The sequence below is a fragment of the Zootoca vivipara genome, chromosome 14, assembly GCF_965207765.1.
Source record: "Zootoca vivipara chromosome 14, rZooViv2.hap1.1, whole genome shotgun sequence".
NCBI classification, from domain to species: domain Eukaryota; kingdom Metazoa; phylum Chordata; class Lepidosauria; order Squamata; family Lacertidae; genus Zootoca; species Zootoca vivipara.
In genome coordinates, this window is record NC_142597.1 from 22382736 (window position 1) to 22394290 (window position 11555).

At 44.5% G+C, this 11555-nt stretch overlaps 1 protein-coding gene across 3 annotated transcripts in view; it reads right to left on the minus strand.

Moving 5' to 3' along the window:
• The window catches only part of TRIM29 (tripartite motif containing 29), a 43433-nt gene extending 33535 nt beyond the window's left edge, over positions 1-9898 (minus strand). Inside the window, exon 1 of one of the 3 annotated variants that reach the window (XM_035139070.3) lies at positions 8827-9898. In XM_035139070.3, the coding sequence (XP_034994961.2) occupies positions 8827-9660 (834 nt within the window). In that variant the 5' untranslated portion in view covers positions 9661-9898. The remainder of the gene's footprint in view (positions 1-8826) is intronic. The other 2 variants (XM_035139072.3, XM_035139073.3) reach the window with 2 other exon arrangements.
• Between the last annotated feature and the right edge of the window lie 1657 nt (positions 9899-11555).

Below are 11555 nucleotides of genomic sequence, written 5' to 3' on the forward strand. Positions count from 1 at the left end.
CAATGGGGTGGACTTCAGCAACACATTTTTATTCCCTCCCCCAAAAAAACAACAACAACAACTTGAAAATCACAAGCTTAAAACTCAGAATAAGTCAAGTTCTCGGCTTCTTTTATGGCCAAATGAACTACTTACGTGTTTAACATTTTGCAGGGGAATAAAAGCTAAAGGCCAATATAAAGAGACCTCTCCTATCACTAGTGCAGACGTCCCATTTATGATAGACACAAGCATTAGACTTTCACACCAGCTCAGTTGTAACAGTAGATGAAATTTGCCAAGCACAATGGGTATTTCTGAGCAATGGGTATTTCCAACTCAGCATTCCATCTGGTCAACCAGATACCACAGGAATGTTCACAAACCAGTCATGTTTTTAAAACTACTGATTTTATACTTATTTTGAGAATTTTGTCATTTCGAATGTAAGTCAACAAACCATGTTTTTTTCTACTTTTCCAGAAATCAAACCATGGTTTGTCTGGCGGGCTGAGTTCTGGTGTTCAAACAAGCCACACTGTGACTAAACAAACAATGTTTTAGCCTTATCTGTGAACCCAGGCCACTGGGTCTCGCCTTCTTTGGTTTTGGTAACAAGAGCAGCGGTAGAAGTTTTGCAAAACTAAGAAGCCACCCAGATTTTCTAGCAGTCAGCTTGGGAGAAAGGAGAGGCAGGTACACCACCATTCCAGTGTGTGAGAGAGATTCTTCTCTTTCCACTGTTATCTGGACTTACAAACCCCACCTCTAATTCAGCCTAATTCAGAACTGCCAGGACTCAGCCCCATCCATAAATCACAGCCTCTGCATTGGGAGCCAAGTCCCATACTCAGGGACATAGACAGAAGGCCTGTAGCTCAGTGGCAGAGCATCTACTTTGCATGCAAAAGGTCCCAAGTTCAATCCCCGGCATCTCCAGGTAGGGCTGGGAGATAACCCCACCTGAACCCCTGGAGAGCTTCTGCCTGTCAGTGTAGACAATACTGAGCCAGATGGGTCAATGTGTGGTGTGGTAGAGCTACGAAGCCACTCTCCTGACACCAGCATCACTACAACTTACCTGGATGGTGGTTGGGCAGGGTGGGGCTCTAGGGCTGTATGGAGGCACCAGCAAAACCAATCTGAGTACTGTCCTGTCCTGCAGAAGCACCAGTCCTGAACTCACCCCCCCTTCCTTGCCCCAGTTAAGGTAAGCAGCAGAAATTCAGGGTGTCAGAAGGCTTGCTGTCTCTCTTTACACTGGTCCCTACTGGCAACTTCTTATCTTCCTATGAGAAGCCAGAATTGCGTGTTGTGATTTTGCACCTCTCCTAATAGCAACCGCCCTTTCATCAGGAAGGGATAACAAAAGAACTGGATTCAATGCATATACTTTGGAAGGCTTGTTTGTTCTCCGAGAGGAAACTTGTTACAAAACACAAACCTCTCCCAAAGCTACGGGAAGTCTCCAAACCCCCTTCTCCAGTGAGCACCGAGGTATCAAAGGCTGGCTAAGTACTTTGAACAGGTTTTCATCTGCACACCACTTTGTTTAAATTAGAAACACCCAGTTCCAGTCACTGACAGTGCTTCTAAAGAGCTTCATTAGACCCACAAAAGGAAACAAGGAGGAAGAAAATAAATTTTAAAAGCGGGGGTGGGGGTGGGGGGATCAAAGCCTTCTCGCTCAGATGAGATCTGACACAAGATGAGGGCTGGGCCCACAGTTCTTTGTTATTTCCAGACCTGTGGTTGTCAGATATTTCTTATGCTTTATCAGGTTTTTTTGGGGGGGAAGGGGCAAAAAATAACCTTCAGAAAAAGTGTACTGGAAATAAAAATATTTATAAATTTTTTTTATAAAATGTATCTAGCTCCCTGGAAGCACTTCCAGATTCTGTTTGTAAAACTCTCTTTTGCTAACAGAGAATGTTTGCTCCAGTGCTTTGTGTGTGTGAAAGAGAATTTTATTCAGTAATCTTCTTTTTTCCCACACCTTGTTTTGTACTTAGGGTATTATTTTTTTTGTAAACTTTCCCCTCACTCTTTCTTCAACTCTGTGAGCCCGAAGGCTTGGCAGGTTTGACAGAAAGTTTTTGTTAAAAATAAAATAATAATAACTCTGCAAGAAAATGAAAGAAAGAGAAAGAAAGAGGAACAGAATCCAAGGAGCTTTAAGGATAATACAGTTGGTAACCTGACACCTCACAAAGTCTTAGCATCTGCTCTGACATTTAAATAGAAAGACAGAGCTGGGGAAAAAATCATATAATCCTGCTGGAACCTCACATATTGGGCTTAACTTTGGATAGCAGTAAATTCTGAGAGGCTTTTGCCTCTCACTGCTAAAGGCTAGAGCATGCTCTGCTGAAAATAGAGAAAGGAAGGGGTGTTGCTGCCACATTTCTGACTCACACGGGTTTATCGCATATCTTAGATATAAAGACAAGTCATCAAGGTGACATTTGCTGTTTTGCTTTTTCAAGTTCCATGATGGAGGGGAGGCCACCATTTCCACACAGTTTCCTCAAATGGAGGTACGCAGAAGTTGCAATTTAAAAAAAAATACCCAGGTATCCTTTGGATTTTACATCATCAGCACTTGCAATCTGCATAAATGCATAGCGATTAGCAAGCAAGCGAGACTCATAAACGGCTCTTCAGCTTTGCGTATATCCCATATAAGCCATTGCGGTGACTTACAGCAGGTGTGGCTAACCTGTGGTCCTTCAGATGTTGTTGGACTCCAGTTCCCATCAGCCCCAGTGACCATGACCAATGGACAGGGATGATAGAAGTAGTAATCCAGCCGCATCTGGATAGTGCAAGGATAGCCGCCCCTGATTTAGAACCACTGTGAACCAAGTTAAATCCCCACTCACACATGATACTAGCAGAACAATCTTGGGACGGTCACTCTCTCTCAGCCCGTACTACCTCACAGGGTTGTTGTGAGTATAAATTGGAGGGAGAGGCATACACACCATCCTGAGCTGCTAAAAAAGTGGGTGGAATTGAAAAAAAGGAGTAAAAAAAGAGGCTGCCCTCAATGTGGTGTAGTGGATAAGAGCAGTGGACTCATAATCTGCTGAACCGGGTTCGATTCCCTGCTCCTCCACATGCAGCTGCTGGGCTAGTCACACTTCTCTGAAGTCTCTCAGCCTCACTCACCTCACAGAGTGTTTGTTGTGGGAGAGGAGGGGAAAGGAGATTGTTAGCCGCTTTGAGACTCCTTAGGGTAGTGGTAAAGTGGGATATCAAATCCAAACTCTTCATTTTTTTTTAAAGCCAGTTTGTAACTCTCAGAACATTACACCTGGCTGGATTTAAATTGGGTCAACCATTTTTTCTATGTTTGGGCTCTTGGCTTTGACTTGAAAAGACATTAACACTCCCTTGGCATTGGCAGAGTGACAGAGTCCCCATTTCCAAAGGTTTTCATACCAAGCCTCTCTCACCCCAGCCTCATATTCAGACCAGAGCGAGCAAGTGAGCAATGCTCAAAACCAAGTTCCAGTTTTTATCTGCATGAGCAGCAAGAATCAGGTCAGGAGATTTCCAGTTAATTTCAGCTCCCCTCAAGTCCTGGCATGCCTTGTGAATCACAGCCTACAGGCAAGGCTTTGGAATGAAGCTGGGGAGGCCAGCAGATGGGGAAAAGAAACAACAAGCTTCTAATCCCTTACTAAATGACGAACACTCATTGAAATGTCATCTTCTGAAATTCTTGCTGATGACCTCCATTTTATTTTATTTTTTGAAAGTTACTATCCCAGGGGTGTAATAAAAAAAGGGTTTGTTACTTTTCCCAGTGTACAGGCAAACAACATTGTAACTAAGGACATAGGAAGCTGTCTTATACCAGGTCAAATTATTTGTCCACTTATTTGCCCAGTCTTATTGACACTCATAATTGTAGAATTGGAAGGGATCCTGAAGGTCATCTAGTCCAACCCCTCTGGTATGCAGGAATCTCAGCTAAAGCATCCATGACAGATGACCATCCAACCTCTGCATAAAAACCTCCTATGAAAGAGAATCCACCACCTTCCAAGGGAGTCTGTCCCACTGTCGAGCAGCTCTTATTGTCAGAAAGTTCTTCTTGATGGAATCTCCTTTCTTGTAACTTGAAGCCATTGAGGAGAAAAAACAAGCTTACTCCACACTCCATGGTGACAGTCCTTCAGATATTTGAAGATGGCTATCATATCTTCTCTCAGTCTCCTCTTTTCTAGGCTAAACATACCAAATCCCCTCAACTGTTCCTCATATGACTTGGTTTCCAGACCCTCTATCCTCCTTGTTACCCTCCTCTGCACACCTTCCAGATCACTCCAGGTGTGATCTGAAGAAGGCAGAATAGAGTGGTGTTATTACTTCCCTTGATCTGGACACTATACTTCTGTTTATGCAGTGTAGAATAGCATTAGCTTTTTTCGCTGCTGCATCATACTGTTGGCTCATATTAAGCTTGTGGTCCACTAAGACCTCTAGATCCTTTCCCCATATACTACTGGTAAGCCAGATGTCCACCATAGTATATTTGTGCAGCTGGTTATTCCTGTCTTAGTGTGGAACCTGACATTTATCCTGGTTGAAATTCATTTTGTTCGCCAATCTGTTCAGTTCATCTTGAATCCTGTTCTGTCTTCTGCAGCATTAGCTACCCCTCCCAGTTTGGTGTTATCTGCAAATTTGATGAGCAGTCCCTCAACTCCTTCATCCAAGCCATTTTAATAGACGGGCCCAGAGCAAAACCCTGACTAGCAGTAGTTCTCCAGGGTCTTGTGCAGAGGTTTTCCACATTACTTGCCATCTGATCCTTTGGCGATGGGCAGGACTGAACCCGGGAGCTTCTGCGTCCAAAGCAGTGAGCTAGGTGGCTTCCCTGATACATCAGCACATGTTTAAGGGTGACCCAGATCCCTAGTTAGTCCCACATGCTTGTCATCTCTTTAACCCTCTCAGCAGTTTGTCCCACGAGACGTGATGCTCTGCTCTTGGGGATGGGGAGAAATGTGGTTCAGTTCACCTTGAAGGCTGAATCTATCAAATCCTCCCTTTTCAAAACAAAATGAGAACCGAAACACAGCCACCCACTGAAATCTGCATTTCTTGAATTTTGTGATGGATCATTATAATAATGCGTAAATTAAGGAAAGCATGCAGCAAAATGCATATATTGGTGACAGTAGCATATAGAAATGCATTTTGTTGGGGGAAATTGCATTCATAGAATCATAGAATCATAGAGTTGGAAGAGACCACAAGGGCCATCCAGTCCAACCCCCTGCCAAGCAGGAAACACCATCAAAGCATTCCTGACAGATGGCTGTCAAGCCTCTGCTTAAAGACCTCCAAAGAAGGAGACTCCACCACACTCCTTGGCAGCAAATTCCACTGCCGAACAGCTCTTACTGTCAGGAAGTTCTTCCTAATGTTTAGGTGGAATTTTCTTTCTTGTAGTTTGAATCCGTTGCTCCGTGTCCGCTTCTCTGGAGCAGCAGAAAACAACCTTTCTCCCTCCTCTATATGACATCCTTTTATATATTTGAACATGGTTATCATATCACCCCTTAACCTTCTCTTCTCCAGGCTAAACATACCCAGCTCCCTAAGCCGTTCCTCATAAGGCATCGTTTCCAGGCCTTTGACCATTTTGGTTGCCCTCTTCTGGACACGTTCCAGCTTATCAGTATCCTTCTTGAACTGTGGTGCCCAGAACTGGACACAGTACTCCAGGTGAGGTCTGACCAGAGCAGAATACAGTGGTACTATTACTTCCCTTGATCTAGATGCTATACTCCTATTGATGCAGCCCAGAATTGCATTGGCTTTTTTAGCTGCTGCATCACACTGCTGACTCATGTCAAGTTTGTGGTCAACCAAAACTCCTAGATCCTTTTCACATGTACTGCTCTCAAGCCAGGTGTCTCCCATCCTGTATTTGTGCCTTTCATTTTTTTTGCCCAAGTGTAGTACTTTACATTTCTCCTTGTTAAAATTCATCTTGTTTGCTTTGGCCCAGTTGTCTAATCTGTTAAGGTCATTCTGAAGTGTGATCCTGTCCTCTGGGGTGTTAGCCACCCCTCCCAATTTGGTGTCGTCTGCAAACTTGCTCAGGATGCCCTCAAGCCCACCATCCAAGTCATTGATAAAGATGTTGAACAAGACTGGGCCCAAGACAGAACCCTGTGGCACCCCACTAGTCACTACTCTCCAGGATGAGGAGGAGCCATTGATGAGCACCCTTTGGGTTCGGTCAGTAAGCCAGTTACAAATCCACTTAAAAAGTGGATTAAAAAGCGAGTGTTAAGACAAGTGAGCATTTGAAATGCTGGTGAATTTTCATAAGGGCTTTAAAAAAAAAATCACAAACTTTTGCAGAAATGTGAACAACTGAACTTAAAAGTGGAAAACAAATAAGGAGCCAAGAGAATGTGATATTGACAGATTAGTCCGTCCCTATGTGTGTATCTGTTTTGCTGTGTCCAATCTCTGGGCTCCCAGGTATCCTTCCAGGCTTTCTAATGTGGCCATTACCTATCAGGGTTGACAATACTGAACTTTACAGACTACTTGCTTGACCTCCATTAGGATTATCATTCCCTCTAATAACAAACTCAGTGCCAATCTGGGAGCCACTGGGCTCCTTCGGGAGATGCACAAGATATAAATTGAATCAGCAGCAGCAACTGGATTGTATTCAAAATGGGGTCACTGGGAAACAAGATGGAGGTGTCAGCCTGCTTCTGGGGAAAACCCTGGGGATAATTCAACAACACTCGCTAGCCGTGAAATGTTGGGTGTCAGTCGGAAAAGGAAAAATGGAAGATACAGTGGTGGGGGCAGATTGGAGAAGCCTAGAGGAGTGCATTGCTGCCTGAAATGCTGGACAGGATTTAGAGGTGAAAATACATTGATTTTTGTTGCTGCCGCGAATCCTAAAATTATACACTTCCTGTTGAGGGTGCCTCTGACCAATATTTTGACTGGCCTGGCTGTTTTTATAATGCTACCTATTTATTTCCAATGGACTATTCTTTAGCCCTTACATGTAGGAAATTATTACCTCATGAACTGTCACTTAGTTGAGAAAACACATCAAATAGAGTTTTCAATGGCTGCCGTAGCCATTACCTTCCCCTAATTCTCCACCTCTTTTTAGGTAAATATATATATATTAAAAATCCTTTCATTTTTTTAAAAAAAGTTTTCTTAGCTCTTTCTGAGAGGAATTTTTCGTGATGATTATTCATATGCCTTTAAAACTATTTTGTGAGGCCCCCTGTATAAAACATGACTCTACCTTTTTAAGCCACTGGGCACCTTCAGTGTTGAAGGTGCTGTACCCAAAACCGAAAGAAAAGGGAAAGAAAATCCTTTGAGAAAATAAACACCTCTCAAAGAAAAGTAGGGAGACAGAGAAAAAGAGAAGACAGAGTGATGTTAAGTATTTTGGGGGCAGAATCTTGAGGGGTGGACACTGGAAATGTCTAGCCAGGGTCTTCATCCTCTCATATCATTCAGGGAGTAAAAAGTCCAAAAATATTTGGGTTTATCTATATTACCCCCTTCCTTCCAGGTGTTTTCTGAGGTAAAAATCCCCCTTCTACAGAAACGGAAAGGTGTTAAAATCCTCCTATGTGGTGTAAGTCCCCCTTAGGTGAGTACATCCTTATTCACCCTGCAGCGCTCTGTCATGACAAGTTGTACCTGCTAAAACTATTCTTTCCAGAAATATGAGGGCTAGGTCATAGAAGTTTCCGGCACTCTCTCTCTCTTTCTCCTGCACGAAACCCATCAGGTTTTAACCCATCAATCACCCATGCCTTGTAAACTGTTCACTGTAATTGTCACTCGGCTACTTTACAGTGCCAGAAATACCCTTACAACAATGACCCTCACTTCAGTTCAAGAGCACAGTATATCCTGTCTTCCATTCTCTCTCTCTACCTTCCATGCCTGACACACACCCCAGGTCCCACAGACATATGTCCCGACAGCTACCATGAGCACACATCCAGATTATACCAACAGCCCAGCTTCTGACTTCCAAGTGTCACAAAAGTCCCCAGAGCCTAACTTTTATATATAGCCTAAATTCTTTGAGGATGGGGCCTCCCCTTAAAGTTATGAGGACCCAGGCTGTCCTTCACCTTGACAATCAATAATTAGTCTGCACATGCATGCTCCTTATTTGCGAACTCCAGCATCAAGCAGTAACTGGAATACGTGACTCTGCCAACACCAGAGAGTTTCATAATATTTTGCCTCAAAATACTTCTCAGGCAAAAGGTCGTAGCTCAGTGGCTGAGCATCTGCTTTGCAGGCAGAAGATTCCAGGTTCAATCCCTGGCATCTGCAAGTAGGTCTGGATATAACCCCTGGCTGAAAGAGCTTCTGTCAATCAATGTAGACAATACTGAGCCAGATGGACCAAATGATCTGACTCAGTGCCAGGCAGCTCTTCCTAGATCCCCGAGTACACTCAGTTCACACATATCAGGGTAAGTGCTGTCAACTTTCCCTTTTTTGAGGGAAATTCCCTTATTCAGCACCCTTACATTCATATCCGGGAGTTGACAGCCCCATAGGATTCCTTATCTTCAAATCCGGGGGTTGACAGCTATGATCAGGGTGCAAAATCATCACATGTTGAGATATCAAGTGATGGGCATGCACATGTGAACCAGCCGGACAGGCCCACTGTATCACATTTATGTCATTAGACATAAGAAGGTTTGCTGGGTTGGAAATGGAGTACTTGAGACTGATTCAAGGTGTCTCACTTCCTGATATGGAAAGGGCAAAGGTCCAGTATAATATGTAGGAAAGGAACAATACCTCTTTGCCGGATTTCTCAATCTCTACCGTCACCGTGGTGTGGTTCTTGTGCTCCTGGAACATGCAGAGGTAACAGATGCAGACCTGGTCCGTCTGGCAGAAAAGCTCCATCGTCTTGCCATGCACAGGGCATTTCCTGGCTTCAAAGTCCTTGATGGGGTCAAGGAGCTGGTGATCCCGGAAGGCAGCCCCTTCAAAGTGAGGCTTCAGATGGAGCTCACAAAAGCTGGCTTGGCACACAAGGCAGGACTTCACGGCCTTCTGCTTGTTGTCAATGCAGGAGTCGCAGAGGACCTCTTCGAGGACCCGGGGCCTTGAACTGGACCCTCTGCTCACCCGGTTGAAGTTGGATCTCTTGGTGTCTCCAGATTCCCCAAGGGGCTTCCTCAGATCTGCAATCTGCCCACTGGAATACAGTGGCTTCTTGACATCCCCTTCGCTGGTGAAGGTTTTCTTTGTTTCCATGTTGTATATAGACTTTCTCAGGTCCCCTCTTTCTGGGAAGGACATCTGGGACCTCCGAGGCTCCCCTAGAGGCATGGAGGGGAACGCTGGCTTCTTGCCCTCCCCAGACTCCATGTTGAAATAGGTTGACCTCTTCTCATCGGATTCAACAAACTGGATGATTGGCCTCTTCCAGTCACCCCCAGAATATATCGATTTTTTGAGCTGTTCTATCTCCAGCGCAGGGATGGTGTTATTCTTGTTGGCATCTTTCTCCCCTTTGTTTGGGCTAGTCGGTTTCTTCCCTTCTTCGGCCTCTTTTGGTGGAGAGGCGGGGGTCTTCACGTCTTCTGACTTACTTGTGGTCCCATTTGCTCTTGCTGTCTCCATCCCGTAGCTTTTTCTCCTGGCCTCAACACTTTATTCTCTCTCTCCTGCAACTGTCAGGTAACAGCAGAAGGCTTGGACTACCTTACCCTTTCACAAAAGCCGGCAACCTCACTGGCTGCTGTCCCGGCAAGGAATGGAAGAACAATACGTCAAAAGCTTTACCTAAATGCCACACCTGAAAGATGGGGAGGAGAAGTGAGATACCTGAATTACACTGGGCAGAGCCAGAGAGAGAAAGAGAGAAAGAGAGAGAGATGTTACAAAAGGCACCAAGAGAGCCAGCTGCATAGTTAATTATACAAGCCAGCCCACACCCAAGAACATTCTTGTCTAACCAGGTTTGGGAATGAAGGGTTGTTTATGTGTCACTTTTTTCTTTCAAAAATAATTTTCATTAAGAGGCAGCAACCAGTTCTGCTACCTACTTTGAAAATAGTTGCTTCTGTTGACAGCAGGAGTGGAGTGACCTTCTCTGGTGCATGAGCAGGATTATACGTAGAGTGTAAGGTACAAGAAGGGGGGAGGTAAGTGGACTGCTTGCGTGCACATGTAACTAGGCTTGCTGTTGGAATTGATGCAAAGAGTCATAAACAAACTTTCATACATAATGAACTAAGGGTATTAGATTCCAGGCCAATAAGTCCTAAGATCAGATCCTGACGTTTTTGGGTTTTTTTTTAAATAAACAAACCCAAAAGCTGCAGAGAGACATCAGGATTCTCCATGAGAACTAGAAGCAGAAAATGTATGAAGCTGAGAATCTCAGCTTCTGACATTGTTGTTTGAATGCCTGCACCACAACACTTTACCTACTCTCTTGACAAATGGAGAGAGAATGAGAGGGAGTGGAGATTGGCAGAAATGTCTCCATTCACCTATGAGTGCTCATGGGGGGAAGGCCGATAGCTCAGTGCAGGCATTCCCAAACTGCGGCCCTCCAGATGTTTTGGCCTACAACTCCCATGATCCCTAGCTAACAGGACCAGTGGTTGGGGAAGATGGGAATTGTAGTATAAAACATCTGGAGGGCCGAAGTTTGGGGATGCCTGGCTCAGTGCTATAGCTTCTGCTTTGCATGCAGGTGGTCCCAGGTTCAGTCCCTGGCATGTCCCAGTAGGACTGGGAGAGACCCCTGCCTGAAACCCTGGAGAGCTGCTGTCAGTCAGTGTGCACAGTACTAAGCTAGATGGACCAATGGTCAGACTCACTATAAGGCAGCTTCCTATATTCCTGTCATCCTGGTTATTTATTCTGATTCCCTGTGGACGCACACACACACCCAACACATGTCAGGTCTTTTCCTCTCTCGATGGCCCTCCAATTATCTGCGCACCCAGTTAGTTCAAAGCTTTTAATAGCTACCAGAGCATTTCAATAAATGTGGGCATTGTACGCGTCTGTGTTTATAATTTTCCGCATTAGGATTTCATTATTGGTACACAATAGGCCTTGCCTGCTCCTTTACAGAAGCACAAGACATGTGCTTTAATTGTTTAAAAACGCAGGTCATTAAACGAAACGAATTACATGGGCTGTTTATGACTATATATGCTGGGCTTAATCCCTCCTTCCCCTGCCGCCTTCCTTCACTCTCTGCTTCTTGGGTTGAGGTGATCTCTTAAGACAATAGCCTTTGGGGAACTCGAGTCGATTAAGGAATGTTCTAGGGTGGAGATCTGTGTTCTCAGATGTACTGAGGCAAGTATGCAAGGCTTGCTTGCTTGCCTGCTTTTGTTCTGGATTTAACACTTCAGGTAACAGAGAATGAACTTCAAGTAGCCAGCCACTGAACTCTGCAAAATAATAAACGAAGCACTTCCACAAATATTCCATTCAATGTGGCTGGTAAGGACGTAAGAACATGGAAAGATCCTCCTGGGTCAAGCCAAATGGAG